The sequence below is a fragment of the Ovis canadensis genome, chromosome X (genome assembly GCF_042477335.2).
Source record: "Ovis canadensis isolate MfBH-ARS-UI-01 breed Bighorn chromosome X, ARS-UI_OviCan_v2, whole genome shotgun sequence".
In the NCBI taxonomy this organism is placed as follows: domain Eukaryota; kingdom Metazoa; phylum Chordata; class Mammalia; order Artiodactyla; family Bovidae; genus Ovis; species Ovis canadensis.
Window position 1 is genome coordinate 23943553 of NC_091727.1, and position 18824 is coordinate 23962376.

Genomic DNA, 18824 nt, shown 5'->3' on the forward strand with positions numbered 1-18824 from the left:
ATTATAGCACTGATGCACTGTGATTTGTGGAAATGCTTGAAAAATCCTTGTTCACATGTGGTTTTAGGAATCATGGTGGGTCTTTGAGTTTCAGAAGTTGGCTGCGTCTTTCTGGACTGTACCATCTTCCACATGTTACGTTTGTGTCAAACTTTAAAAAATAATAATGCTGTTATAATCTCATGCTACTGGGCAAGCTAATGTCATGAGGAGCTAGCACATTTTAGCGGAGTTGGACTCATTTCCTGTTCTGTCGTGAATGGAAGAGCAGTTACGGTGCTATGTACTTGGAGGAGTGGTTTTGTGGAGATGTATTGTCATTGTATATGGCTAATGAAGCATCACTTGATGAGTTTTGTACTTCCTGCTTTAAGTGTTGGAAGTTCTTGGTCAGCTTTGTGCTGTCGTGTCACTAGGTGGAGATGTAGCCTTGTTTGTTGGTGTAGCCACAGCCCAAAGAGTATGTCTGGATTTCTTTTCTTACTTCAAAAGAACTTTAGAGATATTTGATGAGTTTTATTATACCCTATGAAAAAAACTTGTGAACTTAATATAATTCTAAATTATCCTCTTCTTCATTAAGGTTTAAATCCAGTCCTACCTTAATATCTGTTTTTACACTGATGAACTCTTTAAAGTTCTTTCTCCTCTGGCTAATGTTTCTTTTGGCTAGCCCTCATTATTTCCTCTTGTCAAAGAGATTCTGATGTCTCTTTCTGTGGTTCTTTATAGTGGTTTAATTCTAAAAGTTTAATAAAGTAAGAATTTTTACTCTAAAGTCAAATATTAGGCAAAATTGAAATTTAGTAGTGATACGAGGTAAATGAACCAAAACTTACAATCTGAACATACCCTAATTTTATCTTTTGTATTATTTTAGGTTGACATTGTCAATTTTTTATATACTTAATTTCTGTCAGGCTTATTTTCCCCCCTTCCTTCCTTCCATTTTTTCCTCTTCCTTCTTGAATCTTGAATGTGGCTCCTTTATGCACAGTACTGATGCGAAGAGTTGAAAAGAAATGTGAACCTGTCTCCAAAGAGCTGATAGCCAGTGGAGGACATTGCAAATGTGACCCCGAAGCATTTTAAAGCAATTTGAATATCTGATCTTTAGAAATGAGAAAGATGGAACTTTAAAAAAATCTCCTTACTTTGGAAGACACTCTGACTGTTCTTCAGACATTTAAATATAAAGCTGCTAGATGATCAAGCAGTTTTTCTCTCCTAGGTATATACCCAAGGGAAATGAAAATAAATCTTCACCAAAATAACTTGCTCATGAATGTTCATAGCAGTGTGAATGAACGTGTGAATGCTCACATGTGATACCCCAACAGTGGAAACAGTCCAAATGTCTGTCAGTGGATAAATGAATAGACAGAATGTGATATATCTGCACAATGCAATATTAATTCAGTGATAAAAAGAAATTAACTACCGATGCATGTTCTAACGTGGGTGACTCCTGAAAACTTTATGCTAAGTGAAAGAAAACAGTCACAAAAGGCCATATATTCTATGATTTCATTTATATGAAATGTCCAGAATAGGAAAATCTGTAGAGAAAAAAGTAGATTAGTGATTACCTAGGGCTGGATGGGAGTGGGGTAATGATTGTCCATGGTTGTGGAGTTTCCTTTGGGGGAGTTGGAAGTGTAAAATTAATTGCGGTCATGGATGCACAACTTGGCAGGTAAACTAAAAATCACTGAATTGTATGTGCACTTTCAGTGGGTAACTTGTATGAGAATTATATCTCAATAAACCTGTTTTTTTAAAAAAATAAATTATCAAAAGGCTTACAGTTGATTAAGTGAACGTGAAAGTCACTTAGTCATGTCCAACTCTTTACGACCCCATCTACTATACAGTCCATGGAATTCTCTAGGCCAGAATACTTGAGTGGGTAGCCTTCCCCTTCTCCAGGGGATCTTCCCAACCCAGGGATCAAACCGAGGTCTCCTGCATTGCAGGCGGATTCTTTACCAGCTGAGCTATCAGGGCAGCCCACAGTTGATCAAGTCAAGGAATATTTGTTGGCTATCTAACAGTCATGGAGTGAGTTCTATGTGAGTTACAAAACCAGTGTAAGGCACAAACCCTGACCTCAGATTGCTTACAGGTGAAGAGAAAAGGCACACATGCAGTATAAAACAATTGACTGTAGCTTTCTGAATTTGTTCCCATCTTTGGGTTGTAACTTCCTTATTTCTCTCTTCCCTTCAACCTTCATGGCTCTGATCTTCTAACCCTTTATCTGTTTTTTTCTTTCAAAAGCAAACTGTTGCTCCTCAGATTTTGATAAAATAGCAGCCCCAACCTGTTACCTGGGCTTCCCTGGTAGCTCAGCTGTTAACGAATCCACCTGCAATGTGAGAGACCTGGATTTGATCCCTGGGTTGGGAAGATCCCCTGGAGGAAGGCATGACAACCCACTTCAGTGTTCTTGCCTGGTGAATCCCTATGGATTCTAGTCTGGAGGGCTACAGTCCATGGGGTCACAAACAGTTGGACACGACTGAGTGACTAAGCACAGCACAACCTGTTACCTTTAACTACCTAAAGGACATTTTAAAAATTTTATTGAAGTGTAGGTGATTTAAAGGACATTTTAAAGCAAGAGTAGTATCTCCAGTAGCTTAAATTGTGTGGCTCATGGAAATCCATTCATTTATAAAATACATGTTGGTGTTTCACTTACAAAGAATTGGAAGATCTTAAGAGGCTTAGCATTACTATTTTTGAAATTGCAACACATATCTTTTTGGTACAGTTTAATCAGGTTGCAGACTGGTCAGGAATACAGTCTTGAATTTATAGATTATCATGAAAAATGCCTTGCAGGAATATTTAAAAGTTTGTTTTGTATAGAGCTGGCTTATGTTGTCATTGGGAGACCTGGGTTCAATCCCTGGGTTGGAAGATTCCCCTGGAGGAGGGCATGGCAATCCACTCCAGTATTCTTGCCTGGAGAATCGCCATGGTCAGAGGAGCCTGATGGGCTATAGTCCATGGAGTTGCAGAGTTGGACACAGCTAAGCACAGCATAGCAGCATGTTGCCATGAATAAGCATTTTGATATTCTTGTGGTCATTAAAACTGAAAGAGGAATTTTGGTTTAGTTACTGTAATTCCTTTTTTGTAGCCCCAAAAGGCTATTTTTTTAAGGCGGTAATTGCTTAATTCTAAATGTGTCGGGTTACACATTGTCCTTGTTTATTAAGCCTGTCTGTCTGAGTCCATGGTATTAGTGCATCAGGTAGACTTTTTTTTTTTCTCTCTTTGCAGATGCGTATGAAACCGCCAAGATGCTTTGTGAACAGTATTATCTGGTAGCTCCAGAGCTGGAAGTTGAAGAATTCAATGGTAAAAGAAAAATCATTTTAACCTTAGATACAAATGAGCTGACTAAAAACCTGACTCTACCTGAGCTGTATTTCACTGAGATCCTCAAATTGTGTTGCTTTGTCATCTTTTATGTGTTCTTAAAACCCTTTCTGTGTCTTTGGTCAATGAGTATTTGTACAGTAATCTATGAGAACCCCCAGGTTTTGGAACAGAAGTGATCAAGGTAGAAGATGCACAAAGATATAAACACACAGTTCTCAAAATAACAGATGCCAACAGTCATTAAACAAATGGGAAGGTGTTTAATAATCAAAAAAGAACAAAGCTAAACAAATGATATTTTTGTCTTTAAAAATGGCAGTGATTAAAACATTTTAATGCTTTGAATTGATGCCCAGAAAAATACCTTTCCCCAACACTTACATATTCCTGGTGTAAGTTTAAATTGGTGTAGCCTTTCTTTAACAAAAGGCTAACAGTGTTCTATCTCTTCACCTAGTACATTAAATTAATAATGTTTATATTCTTTGGTCCAGTAAATAAACTTCAGAAAATTTATTATAAGAACATAGAGATTGCACAGATCTATGTATAAGAATGATGATCTCAGTAGGTTTTAAAAAAATTTTTTTATTTGTTTATTTATGGTTGCACTGGGTCTTCTTTACTGCCCGGTTTCTCTAGCTGTGGTGAGTGGAGGCTAGTCTCTAGTTGTGATGTGTGGGCTTCTCACTGCAGTGGCTTCTCTTGTGGAGAACAGGCTTCTAGGGCACGGGGGGTTTGGTAGTTGCAGCTCTCGAACTCTAGAGGGCAGGCTTAGTAGTTGCAGTGCATGGGCTTAGTTGCTCCGTGGCATATGGGAGCTTCCTGCACCAGGGATCGAACTCGTGTCTCCTGCATTGACAGGTGGATTCTTTACCACTGAGCCACCAGGGAAACCCCACAGTGATTTTCTTATAGAGAAAAATTAGAAAACAACCCAATTTTCCACCGTGGTGCTAAGTCACTTCAGTCGTGTACTACTCTGTGTGACCCCATAGACGGCAGCCCGCCAGGCTCCCCTACCCCTGGGATTCTCCAGGCAAGAACACTGGAGTGGGTTGCCATTTCCTTCTCCAATGCATGAAAGTGAAAAGTGAAAGTGAAGTCGCTCAGTCGTGTCCGACCCTCAGCGACCCCATGGACTGCAGCCTTCCAGGCTCCTCCATCCATGGGATTTTCCAGGCAAGAGTACTGGAGTGGGGTGCCATTGCCTTCTCCACCGCAGGGGTTATTAAATTAATTCCGACATACCCATAAGATAGAATACTATGTAGCCATTCAGAATAATGCTTTACAGAATATTTAATATTTGAGAAAAGTTATAAACATAGGCTATAAAAGTTTTCTGTTGTTCAGGTTCATTGGATAATATGTCAAAGGATTTATTACCACCATAATACAAATAGCAGCTCCCTGAATAGTGGCATTTTAGCTGATATTTATATTAGTTGTATGAAACTATATTTACGTGTAGTTTTTTATTGTAAGTTATGAAAGAGACATGCTTACCATAAAAATACAAACATAAATGTAGAATAAGAAGTAAAAGTCCCCACTACTCTGTCTCCCATACAGTTTTGTTTTTTACGTAAATGAGTCTAAAACCATACATGTTCTTTAACCTATGTATTTCACTTCACCTTAAAGATCTTGGCATGTATTTCTGTCTTTTAGAGGTTGTCCGTGGTGTAGATTATCTTAATTTATGTAATCATTTTTCCGTTGGATGGGCATCTAGGATTTCTAATTTCCCCATGTTCCATATGATGGGGCATGAAGGGGTGTGTGTGGGGGTGTGTATTTGGAGGGTGGGAAAACATGAATGTATGGAAGTATTTCTGTTGGTTACATTCTTAGAAGCAGAGTGACTGAGTCTTAGGGTATGGGTTCTTAGGCTGTGCATTAAAGATAAACCACATTCCCTCTCAAAAATATTCCAAAAATCTATTTCTCTTATAATGAGTTGAAAATGTGAAGACTTCAGACTGCCATGACAGATCCCCTGCCTCAATATTCTACTGGGAGATAGAGAATCAAAGCTACTTGCAAAGTCTGTTGGGTTCTCTGAAAAGAGTTGCACCCCTGTTTTACCGAAATACACCTCTAGAACCAAGTAGATTTTGCTTGAGTATTTCTGAGAAGCAACTTTATTTCTCCCTACTGGCTAGGTGGAACCTGACCTCACCATCCAGATTTCTGTTCATCAGACGTGGAACTTGCACTCACTGGTAGTGATTAATTGCTCTTTGGCGTGAGTGCCAGCCTCACTTGCTTGGTCTTGCTGATGCCTGGTGCCAACCAGGTCAGCACATTCCTTCCCCATCTCTCTGGGCAGTCCGCCCCACCATAAGAGAAGCTTTCCAAGCATTTCTGGCACCATCTTATGTGTGATTTTTGAAGCCCCTTCTGCCATCACTGAGAGAAATGAATGCTGGTGGTTACAGATAGCCTCTAGTTTCCTGTGGCTTTGGGTGGTGTCGTTAGGATTTCTACTTGTTATTTCTTGAATGCCAAAGCTCTTTGCGAGTGCAGTTCAGGACTGCATTGGAGCTCTCACAAGCTTCATCATAGAGACAGCAGGTCAGAGGTCAGTCATGAATACCTTAAGCAGACACTGGGTTTTTGTAGCAGACTCTTTCCCAGCTAGGAATCAGATCCAGACTCTGTGGATTCATTTTCAGAGCCTGTGTGAACGAGCATAGCACCTTCTTCAGGACGCTCCCATTTCCCAACCCTGCTGGGTCCACCAGGTCCCTTGAACAATCGTCAGTGATAGCACTCACTGCCCTCTGCTCTGCACTTCAGAGGAGTAAGGCTGCCATTACCCTCAAAGAAAAATTTGTTGCTACCTGAGAATGTTAAGTTCTGTTAGATTGACCCCTCATCTCATTTTCTGACTATTTGATTTTTTTTTCTTGCCCATTGCAGTCCCTTGAGAAGGGAGTAAATAGGGTTATGCAGAACATAGTGTGTGAATACCATCAGTATTTACAGTCATCACTAGCATTTAATATATGGGGGCCTAGCTGTAGTAATCTTCCTTTTTTTTCCTTTTAGTAATACATTTCAAGAAACATTAAAAATAACAGAATTTTACTTACCTTATATCAGGTTTCAAATATTACTGGTTAGTTACCCACAGCAACCCATGTGGTTGCTCCAAAGACAGGTGGCTATCCCACTGTGCTTTTTCTCGTTTCCACGTTCTCTTTCTCTTTTGGCAACTGCCAAAACATGAAGTAAGTAAACCTTTTTACGTACCTTTTTTGCGTTCACATGGTAAAGCAGCATGGCTGAAAGACATGAAGTTTGTAGCCAGCTCAGGGGGTGGAAATCTGTATCCTGACACTTAGGAGACAAGTCACTTCACCTCTGACACTCAGCTGTGAGCTCTCCTTGTGAGGTGATGGAAGGATAAATTTTCTAAGTCCTCAAATAGAGCATAAGCATGTGCTAGAAATGTAATAAAGGCTGGCTACTGGAAGTCAAGGTTGACTTGGGAAAGATAAGACTTCTGGTTACCACACTGGCATTTTTTTTCACTTTTTCTAGATTAGTCTTTCTTGTCAAGAGGTTGATTCATAGCTTTAGGTTTTGTTGGAAAAGTAAAAATTTCCATTCACACTATGTGTATTTTGTTACAAGAGGGTTCATAGAAAAAGTATGCATCTATCCTGGGATCTTTGTCTAGTTTCCTCATATTGGATACTTCTGTGGATATTTTTAGTTAGGTGCTTCTGCACAAGAATTGAAAAAGCCCTTACTGTAGCTGTGTTGACACTGTTGAAATTAATTTTTTAGTAATGGTAATAGCCAACATTTATTTATTGATGGCTTACTGTGTGGCAGGCTCTGGGTAAACTAGTTTATCACTGTTATTTCATTTAATCCTTACATTAACCCAGTGAGATATGAGAAATAATTTTATTTATTTTCTTTAAAACTTTTAAATTTTATGTTGGTATATAGCCAGTTAACAATGTTGTGATAATTTTAGGTAAACATCAAAGGGACTCAGCCATACATATACATGTATCTGTTCTCTCCCAAACTCCCCTCTCATCGGGGCTTCCACATAATGTTGAGCAGGGTTCCCTGTGCTAGAGAGTAAGTCCTTGTTGGTTATCCATTTTAAGTATAGCTGTGTCTACATGTGCATCCCTCACTATCCCTTCCCCCCATTCCCATCCTTGTATTGTGCCCATTATAGAAATGGAATGCTGGAGACGCAAATGCATTGAATTCCTATTAATATATACCCCTCCCTTGGTGTCTGCAGAGGATTGGTTCTAGGACCTCTCCCCAACTGCCTGTGAATTCCTAAATCTATGGATGCTCAAGTCTTTTATATGAATTGGCATAGTACAGTCAGCCCTCTATATCCAATGCTTCTGCATCCACGAGTTCAACCAATCATGGATCAAGTTTCTCATTTGCTCTGCTTGGTCTCCTTTTTTTTTCATTCTTATAGGAGAACTATCTGAAAATTAAATTCTTTATATCCAACATAGGGTTCTGTTGGCATTTATTAAATGTCTTTTCAATTAATGATGTTTGGAGCAGTACTATTCATTATTTCTTGAGTCTTGAGCATGAAAAATCTGGGCCACTTTTTCCATTGACTTTTAGAAATGTGCCCTTAGATGAAAATTCATATTCCATTTATGCCTTATTTTAGAAAGTCAGCAAACATCTATTAAGGGTCCACTCTGTCAGGCCCCTGGCTAGGCCCAGGATTAGGGAAGAGCTATGGACCAAAACACTTGACATGGTTTAAAAAAGAAGGAAAGATATCTAAACTATGATGTTCTTGAAGAAAAGTACAAGTAATTGAGCAAGCCCTCAGATGGCTCCTACAGAATGCTGGTTGAAAAAAAGCTATCAAAAGTACTTCAATTTCCCTGAGATTTGGACTGAAGAGGTTGATCTCAGAAGACTATATAACTAATCATGCCTTCTGGTACAAGAGGGACCAAGCATTCAGCGTGTTCCTGGGGCTCCATTAAAAAGACCACAGGGAATATAAACAGAAACAGCTGAGAACCCAGGGGGACTCATCAGTCGGTCCTTGATCCCACCTCCAGCCAGAGAGTAACCAGGCGGAAGCGCACTAGCTGATTGACGGGACAGAGCAGAAGAAGCCACAAAGGAGGAGGCTGCGGCAGAAATGGCACCGGATGATCCTGGAGGGGTGCTGGGGGCAGAGCTGGGAGGGGCCAAGGACTGGATTGGGACATCAGAAGATGGGATAAATGGAGAACCGGTCTAAGGTGGGGTAAGGATGGGTACTGGGAGCAGCTTGACTCGGCTCTGCTCTCCTGCTGACAGCCACTAGCATTTTCCCTGGGGCAAACAAAATAGTTTATTCCAGAACAACCTGGGAAAAACTAGGGTTGTTTGTATAACTTTTCCCAAAGTAAAGCCCTCTCCATTCAAACATTTGGGGGACCTGCCAGTCAGAGGCTGACTGGCTGTCTGCTCATCCTAAAGCCAGTGGAAAAGTCTTGACCAGGCACTCAGAGCTTCAAGTCAGCCTTCCCACTTAGGGGGAAGCTGCCAGGGGAAGTCAACACCAGCTCCCTCAAATGAATAATCTAGTTCCTCATTCTTCAACAAGAATATTACAACCAAGGTGTATCACACTTTGGGCAAAATACCAGCAGCATGAATGAAAACCTGACTTGGATTGAACTTAGCTGCATTGTCCTGATCAGAAGACCCCCCCCCCCCCGCCTTTCTAAATGCCAAAATAAAGTGATTTCAAACCCGAATGGTGTACCTGGTTAAACCTCCAATCAAGTGAATCAGAGGTATAAAGACTGAGAAATGTGTCTTGCATGAATAGCTTTCTGAGGTAGGTTATGTGACTTACCAGATGGTGTGTATAATGTAGATATAAGAAATAGCAGGCAACATTCTAGAACTTCAGTCAAAAACAGTTGAAGTGATGGCTGTGCATCACTTATGTGTCTATTACATCTCTTGTCCAGTTACCCAAGAGGAGGAGGAGTTAGAAACTCTAGGAAATAGATCAAACTGTGTCAGAAATACATGGTGCAAACATTTGGCAACCTAAAAAGGTATCATGATTTTGAGCTGTTGGAGGTGGATAAAGTGAATCCATTTCATCTTAAGCCTGAGAACATTCTCCTTCCAATGATGCATAACTCGACACATTGGACTTATAAGGAAGGAACCATCTTTCTGGAACGTTCCTGTGGCCATGCTGAAGTGGGCAATATTTACCTGGTTATGTTACCAACATATATACGTTTTACAGGAAACCCACTTTATTTTATTTTTTAAATTTTTATTGAAACAGTTAATGTTGTGTGAGTTTCAAGTGATTCTGTTATATATGTGTGTATATTCTTTTTCAGATTATTTTCCATTATAGCTTATTATAAAATATTGAGTGTACCTCCCTGTGCTGTAGAGTAGATACTCGTTGGTCATCTGTTTTATATATAGTAGTGTGTATATGTTAATCCCAAACTCCTAACTTATCCCTCCTTACCCACTTTCCCCTTTGGTAATCATAAATTTGCTTTTTTGTTTTCCATATTGCATATATCATAAGTTTCTTTTCTATATCTGTGAGTCTATTTCTGTTTTGTAAGTAAGTTCATTGATATCATTTTTGAGAGTCCACAAATCAGTGATATCATGATATTTGTCTTCACTTAGCATGATAATCTCTAGTTGCATCCATGTTGTGGCAAATGGCATTGTTGCCTTCCTTTTTATGGCTGAATAGCATTCCATTGGATATATGTACTACATCTTCATTATCTGTTCATGGACATTTAGGTTATTTCCATTTCTTGGCTGCTGTGAACATAGGGGTGGTTGCATCTTTTCTAATTACAGCTTTTTAAAAAGAGCCTGTAGACAAAGTACCTAAGAGTTCATCAGGGTTACAGAATAGAATGGAAAAAACAGGAACTGAAAGACTGAAGCATACGTAATATTAAAGCTGCCTCTGTGTGCAGAGTGATGGGAAAAGGGTACAGCAACTTTTACTTTTCTTCTTTTAAAAACTTAAAAAATCATCAGTATAGTAGTCCTACCTTTTCCATAGGGGATACATTCCAAGACCCTCAGTGGATGCCTGAAGCCACAGATGGTACCAAACCCTGTTTATATACTTTGTTTTTTTTATAGACATACATACTTATAATAAAATTTAACTTAAAATTAGGCACAAAAAGAGATTAACAACAGTAACTGATAATAAAAGTTATAACAGTGTACTACGATGTAAGTTATGTGAATGTGTTTGCTTTTTCTCAAAATCTAGAGATGTACAGAGTACATTTAACTTAAATATATACATACTCTACAGCCATGTGATGCTTTTGCAATTTGAGGTGTGACAGCAAAACTATTATAGCACAGATTTCTTTTTCCCCCTTTCCTTATTAAGTAGAGAACTTTCACCTTTTCACATAAAGGAAGCTTTTCTCAACTTCTCTCTTGTCATGAAGGTTCAGTCGAGTAATGTATTTGCAAGCTCTTTGTAAACTGCTCAGATGCAAACAAATGCTCACTCTCCTTTATATTACTGTTAATTACTTGCTTTAGTAGAGGAAGTAGTTAAGTTGAAATCATAACATTTCTACTTGAGAAAGTTTATGCAGTGTCGATCTCTTAATGATTCTGGGTCATGAGGAGGAGGAAAGCCTAAATTGTCCAATATCTACTCTCAAGCCTATGCTGGGGTTCAGGGTTTCACAGATTTTCCTCGGAACGGCTCTGACACAATGAGAAAGGACTGTAGGTCTCTGGTGGTTGGTCTGCTAGCTGCTGATAGCATGCCTTGTTTGTCATAGTTTAACAGAACTTAATGTTCCTATTTCGTCCATTTCTCCAAGAGGATGTGCCCCCTTTGCTCTGTGGTTTCACCTCCCCCTGGTTGACCACCGGGGTCACTGGTGGTGGTAGAGGGTAGCCCCCATTTTGAGAAATACCAAGAGATACTTGAGGGCTTCCATGGCAGCTCAGTGATAAAGAATCTGCCTGCCAATGCAGGAGACACAGGAACCACAGGTTCAATCCTTGGGTTGGGAAGATCCCCTGGAGGAGGGCATGGCAATCCACTCCAGTATTCTTGCTTGGGAAATCCCATGGACAAAGGAACCTGGCCGGCTACACCCCATGGGGTTGCAATGAGTCGAACACAACAGAGTGACTAAGCATGCACCATGGAGGGGATTTTGGGGTGCCCTATGTAATGCTCAGAACATTAGGACATAGGTAATGATATTCCAGCTTTGCTCAACTTAAGTTCCAAAGAGAAAAATTTGCCTAAGGTCATACAGCTGGTAAGTGAAGGAGCGGAATTTCATCCTGCTTTTAGAGTTGGAAGCCTCCATTAGCTTTTTGTAGCATCTTTGTTATGTACTTGGAAGTACGGATGCAACAACATTCTTGACTTTCTTCTAGTCTTCGTCTTTACTCATTGACGGTTTTGTCTCTGTTTTCAGCCAAAGCTCCAAACAAACCTATTCAGGTAGTTTATGTGCCCTCACACCTCTTTCACATGCTCTTTGAGTTGTTCAAGGTAAGTGGAATTTGAAAATATAGAAAGAAGTCTTCGTTTTAAATTACTTTGATTCAGGCATAATGGATTCATTAGATTAGCATAAGAAAAAGGTTTTGCATAACCATTTAAAAAATGCTATTTCTGATATCCTGTGGGTTTTATAATTTGTACAGAGATGAAAAATTGCTGTGTACACTATAGTTTTCGTGAATATTGGTACATATTGATTTTGAAGCTTAGTTTTACCATTGTGACTTTATGTAAAATCCATACTGTTTTTTCTTTAGATATGAGCTTAGAGATGCTTTTTAGTTTCTAGGCCTGGCACAAACTTGATTAGTGGTAGCCAGATCAAAATAAAAACACATTTATGCCTCTTTTATGCTTCTAAGTGTTAACCGTGTTGATGCATTAGCAATTGTTCCAGTCCTGAAAGATACGTTAACACTCTTACACAGTTGAGTCATTTTAGAAAATTCAGAAGCTCTGGCAGAGGCAGAGGGGAAAGATGTGGATGGGCTGGACCAAAAAGGACCCCCACACACACATAAAAAATAGAACCAAGAAAAGTAACTCTCTACGACTTAAACTGTTGCTTTTATTAACTGGTAACTAATGGCATGTAAGTAGCAGTATTACAAGCACAAAGCACTTTAGTAAAATTCCATTTCTTCCAATGTGTAAAACCCTAAACTGAACACCAGAAAAATCAGTTATGCTGATTTGCTTCCCCAAATTATAGTGTTACTGATGTGACATTTAAGGTTGAGATGGGCATTCAGTTGTGAACTTGTTCTTCAAAAGCTATGGCTTTTTCAGAATTTCTTTTCACTTGACATTTCTTTGACTTCTTTTTTTTCCCCAGCCAAATGATTTATTTTTGTGGGAAGCCGAAATCCTCTCTGGTTTTCCACCTTCTTTAGAGGAAGAGTGCTCTGTAAATGCAGACTGATAATCGAATTTAAAGTGAGTCAGTGAGCCTTTACAGCCTCATTACATGTGATAAAAACATCCCTCTTGGTTAAAAAGTTGAATAATTTTAATACCCTAAAGCAAAAACAAAAAGAAGAAAAGGAAGGAAAGAAAAATAAGCATTTAGTATGGTGGATGAGACTGAAATGAGATGAAAAAACAAAGCATCAGAAAATTTTTCCTTGATCTGAACACATGTTAAGTTCTTTAGAGGGAGAAAAAAGTCCCATAGAAATCCAACTAATATTTGCCCCACAAAAGAATTGTTGTGTATTGGTAAAGTTTTGCTAGCTTCTTTAAAGTAGTAGTTTGCGAATTGGTGTCATGCTAAAAAAAAAGGTTCTGTGATTTCAGAACTCAATGAGAGCAACAGTTGAACTATATGAAGATAGAAAAGAGGGCTACCCAGCTGTTAAAACCCTGGTTACTCTGGGTAAAGAAGACTTATCCATTAAGGTAACTGCTTTATTTGTACATACACTTGAATTATCAGTTAGTTTCATAGTGTGTAGACATTGAATAATCAAAGGGAAGGAAAGAGAACTGGCTTTGAGTGTCTTTTTTATGGCCGAGTAATATTCCATTGTATATATGTACCACATCTTTATCCATTCATCTGTCGATGGGCATCTAGGTTGCTTCCCTGTCCTGGCTATTGTAAATATTGCCACTATGAACATTAGGGTACATGTGTCTTTTTCTGTTATGGTTTTCTGAGGGTATATGCCCAGCAGTGGGATTTCTGGTTCATATGGTTGTTTTATTTCCTAGTTTTTTAAGGAGTCTTCATACTGTTCTCCATACTGGCTATATCAATTTACATTCTCACCATCAGGGTAATAAGGCTTTTATTTTTTGATGATGGCCATTCTGACTGGTGTGAGATGATAACCTCATTGTAGTTTTTTTTTTAATTGATTTATTTTAGTTGGAGGCTAATTACTTTACAGTATTATAGTGGTTTTTGCCATACATTGACATGAATCAGCCATGGGTTTACATGTGTTCCCCATCCTGAACCCCCCTTCTACCTCCCTCCCCATCCCATCCCTCTGGGTCATCCCAGTGCACCAGCCCTGAGCACCTGTTTCATGCATCGAACCTGGACTGGTGATCTGTTTCACATATGATAATATACATGTTTCAGTGCTATTCTCTCAGATCGTCCCACCCTCTCCCTCTCCCACAGAGACCAAAAGACTGTTCTTTACATCTGTGTCTTTTTTGCTCTCCTGCATACAGGGTCATCATTGCCATCTTTCTAAATTCCATATATATGTGTTAGTATACTGTATTGGTGTTTTTCTTTCTGGCTTACTTCACTCTGTATAATAGGCTCCAGTTTCATCCATCTCATTAGAATTGATTCAAATGTATTCTTTTTAATGGCTGAGTAATACTCCATTGTGTATATGTACCACAGCTTTCTTATCCATTCATCTGCCGATGGACATCTAGGTTGCTCCCATGTCCTGGCTATTAGAAACAGTGCTGTGATGAACATTGGGATACACATGTCTCTTTCAATTCTGGTTTCCTCAGTGTGTATGCCCAGCAGTTGGATTGCTGGGTCATATGACAATTCTATTTTCAGTTTTTTAAGGATTCTCCACACTGTTCTCCATAGTGGCTATGCTAGTTTGCATTCCCACCAACAATGTAAAAGAGTTCCTTTTTCTCCGCACCCTCTCCAGCATTTATTGTTTATAGACTTTTGGATAGCAGCCATTTCTGACTGGCATGAAGTGGTACCTCATTGTTGTTTTGATTTGCATTTCTCTGATAATGAGTGATGGTGAGCATCTTGTCATGTGTTTGTTAGACATCTGTATATCTTCTTTGGAGAAATGTCTATTTAGTTCTTTGGCCCATTTTTTGATTGGGTCATTTATTTTTCTGGAATTGAGCTGCAGGAGTTACTTGTGTATTTTTGAGATTAATTCTTTATCAGTTGCTTCATTTGCTATTATTTTCTCCCATTCCGAAGGCTGTCTTTTCACCTTGCTTACAGTTTCCTTTGTTGTGCAAAAGCTTTTAAGTTTAATTAGATCCCATTTGTTTATTTTTGCTTTTATTTCCAATATTCTGGGAGGTGGGTCATAGAGGATCCTGCTGTGATTTATGTCAGAGAGTGTTTTGCCTATGTTTTCCTCTAGGAGTTTTATAGTTTCTGGTCTTACATTTAGATCTTTAATCCATTTTGAGTTTATTTTTGTGAATGGCATTAGAAAGTGTTCTAGTTTCATTCTTTCACAAGTGGTTGACCAGTTTTCCCAGCACCACTTGTTAAAGAGATTGTCTTTTCTCCATTGTATATTCTTGCCTCCGTTGTCAAAGATAAGGTATCCATAGGTACGTCAATTTATCTCTGGGCTTTCTATTTTGTTCCATTGATCTATATTTCTGTCTTTGTGCCAGTGCAATACTGTCTTGATGACTGTGGCTTTGTAGTAGAGCCTGAAGTCAGGCAGGTTGATTCCTCTAGTTCCATTCTTCTTTCTCAAGATTGCTTTGGATATTTGAGGCTTTTTGTATTTCCATACAAGTTGTAAAATTATTTGTTCTAGTTCCAAAGAGTCGGACATGACTGAGTGACTTCACTTCACTTCCTTTCAAAGACAATGGGCTGCTTTTCTGGGTGCCTAATGTCCTCTGCCAGCATTCAGAAGTTGTTTTGTGGAGTTTGCTTAGCGTTCAAATGTTCCTTCAATGAATTGTTTCCTCCGCCATCTTAGGACCACCTCCCTCATTGTAGTTTTGATTTGCATTTCTCTAATAATTAGTGATATTGAGCATCTTCTCGTGTGTCTATTGGCCGTTTATATGTCCTCTTTGGAGAAATCTGTTTAGGTCTTCTGCCTGTTTTTTTTAATTGAAGGATAATTGCTTTACAGAATTTTGTGGTTTTCTGTCATACATCAACAAGAATCAGCCATAGGTACACCAATGTCCCCTTCCTCCTGAAGTTCCCTTCCATCTACCTCCACATCCTACCCTTCTAGATTGTCACAGAGCCCCTGTTTGAGTTCCTGAGTCACACAGCAAATTCCCATTGGCTATCTATTTTACATATGGTATTGTAAGTTTCCATGTTACTCTCTCCATACATCTCATCCTCTCCCTCCTTCCCTCCCCCGTGTCCATAGGTCTGTTCTCTATGTCTTTTTCTCCATTGCTGCCCTGAAGATAAATTCATCAGTACCATTTTTTTAGATTCCATATATATGTGTCAGTATGCAATATTTATATTTCTTTTTCTGACTTACTTCACTCTGTATAATAGGCTCTAGGTTTTGGCATCCGGTGGCCAAAGTATTGGAGTTTCAGCTTCAGCATCAGTCCTTCATGAATATTGAGGACTGATTTCCTTTAGAATGGACTGGTTTGATCTCCTTGCAGTCCAAGGGACTCTCAAGAGTCTTCTCCCAACACTGTAGTTCAAAAGTGTCAGTTATTCAGCACTCAGCTTTCTTTATAGTCCAACTCTCGTGTCCATACATGCCTACTGGACAAACCATAGCTTTGACTAGATGGACCTTTGTCAGCAAAGTAACGTCTTTGCTTTTTAATATGCCGTCTAGGTTGGTCATAGCTTTTCTTCTAAGGAGCAAGCATCTTTTGATTTCATGGCTACAGTCACCATCTGCAGTGATTTTGGAGTCCCCAAAATTAAAATCTCTGACTGTTTCCATTGTTTCCCCATCTGTTTGCCACCATGATCTTGGTTTTCTGAATGCTGAGTTTTAAGCCAACTTTTTCACTCTCCTCTGTCACTTTATTCCTAGCTTTTTAAAGAAGCTCTATACTGTCTTCCATAGTGACTGTATCAGTTTACATTCCCACCAGCAATGCAAGAGGGTTCCCTTTTCTCCACACCCTCTCCAGCATTTATTATTTGTAGACTTTTTGATGATGGCTATTCTGACTGGCCACCTCATGCAAAGAGTTGACTCATGGGAAAAGACTCTGATGCTGGGAGGGATTGGGGACAGGAGGGAAAGGGGACGACAGAGGATGAGATGGCTGGTTGTTATCACCGACTCAATGGACCTGAGTTTGAGTGAACTCTGGGAGATGGTGATGGACAGGGAGGCCTGGCATGCTGCGATTCATGGGATCGCAAAGAGTCGGACACGACTGAGCAACTGAACTGAACTGATTCTGACTAGTGTAAGATGATAACCTCATTGTAGTTTTGATTTGCATTTCTCTAATAACAAGTGATGTTGAGCATCTTTTCATGTGTTTGCTAGCCATCTGTATGTCTTCTTTGGAGAAATGTCTTTTTAGGTCTTTTCCCCACTTTTTGATTGAGTGGTTTGTTTTTCTGGTATTGAGTTGTATGAGCTGTTTGTATATTTTGGAAATTAATTCTTTGTCAGTTGTTTCATTTGCTATTATTTTCTCCCATTCTGAGGGTTGTCTTTTCACCTTGTTTGTAGTTTCCTTTGCTGTTTCTGCCAATTTTTTGATTAAGCTCTTTATTTTTCAGATATTGAGCTATACGAGCTGCTTATATATTTTGGAGATTAATCCTTTGTCAGTTGTTTTGTTTGAAATTATTTTCTCCCACACTGAGGGTTGTCTTTTAATCTTGTTTATTGTTTTCTTTGCTGGGCAAAAGGTTCAAAGTTTCATTAGGTCCCATTTGTTTATTTTTATTCTTGGATCTGGGTCAAAGAGGATCCTGCTGTGATTTATGTCAAAAAGTGTACTGCCTGTATTTTCCTCTAAGAGCTTTATAGTTTCTGGCCTTATATTTAAGCCTTTAATCCATTTCGAGTTCACTTTTTGTATGGTGTTAGGAAGTGTTCTAGTTTCATTCTTTTACATGTAGGGTTCCAGTTTTCCCAGCAGCAATTATTGAAGAGACTGTCTTTTCTCCATTGTGTATTCTTGCCTCCTTTGTCAAAGATAAGGTGCGTAGGTTTATCTCTAGACTGTCTTGTTCCATTGGTTTATATTTGTTTTTGTGCCAGTACCATACTGTCTTGATGACTAGCTTTGTGGTATAGTCTGGAAAGTTGATTCCTCCAGCGCCATTTTTCTTTCTTCAAGATTGCTTTGGCTATTCAGGGTCTTTTGTGTTTCTGTATGAATTGTGAAATATTTTTGTTCCAGTTCTTTGAAAAATACCATTGGTAGTTTCATAGGAATTGCATCTTATCTGTAGTTTGCTTTGGGTAGTATAGTCATTTTCACAGTATTGGTTCTTCCAATCCAAGAACATAGTATATTTCTCCATCTGTTTGTGTCTTCTTTGATTTCTTTTATCTGTGTCTTATGGTTTTCTGAATACAGGTTTTTTTATCTCTTTAGGTTTACTCCTAAGTACTTTATTCTTTTTGCTGCAGTGGTGAATGGAATTGTTTCCTTAATTTCTCTTCCCAATTTTTCATTGTTAGCTGATAGGAATGCAAATGATCTCTGTATATTTTATATCCTGTGAGTTCACTATATTAATTGATTAGCTCTAGTAATTTTCTGGTGGCATCTTTAGGGTTTTCTATGTATGGTATCATGTCATCTGCAAAGAGTGAGAGTTTTACTTCTCCTTTTTCAATGTGGATTCCTTTTCTTTTTCTTCTCTGATTGCCATGACTAGGACTTCCAAAACTATGTTGAATAATAGTGGCAAGAGTGGGCACCCTTGTCTTGTTTCTGATCTTAGAGGAGATGCTCTCAGTTTTTCACCATTGAGAGAAATGTTTGTTGTGGGTTTGTCATATATGGCCTTTATTATGTTGCGATGTACTGAGCTGTGCTTAGTCACCCAGTTGTGTCCGACTGTTTCTGACCCTATGGACTGTAGCCTGCCAGGCTCCTCTGTCCATGGGGATTCTCCAGGCAAGAATACTGGAATGGGTTGCCATGACCTCCTCAGGGGATCTTCTCAACCCAGGGATTGAACCCA

At 39.1% G+C, this 18824-nt stretch overlaps 1 protein-coding gene across 2 annotated transcripts in view; it reads left to right on the forward strand.

Annotated features, from left to right (window-relative positions):
• Nucleotides 1-18824, forward strand: part of PDK3 (pyruvate dehydrogenase kinase 3) — a 79162-nt gene that overhangs the window by 48894 nt on the left and 11444 nt on the right. For both annotated transcript variants that reach the window (XM_070289867.1, XM_070289868.1), the window contains exons 6-8: nt 3292-3369; nt 11880-11956; nt 13265-13366. In XM_070289867.1, the coding sequence (XP_070145968.1) occupies nt 3292-3369; nt 11880-11956; nt 13265-13366 (257 nt within the window). The remainder of the gene's footprint in view (nt 1-3291; nt 3370-11879; nt 11957-13264; nt 13367-18824) is intronic.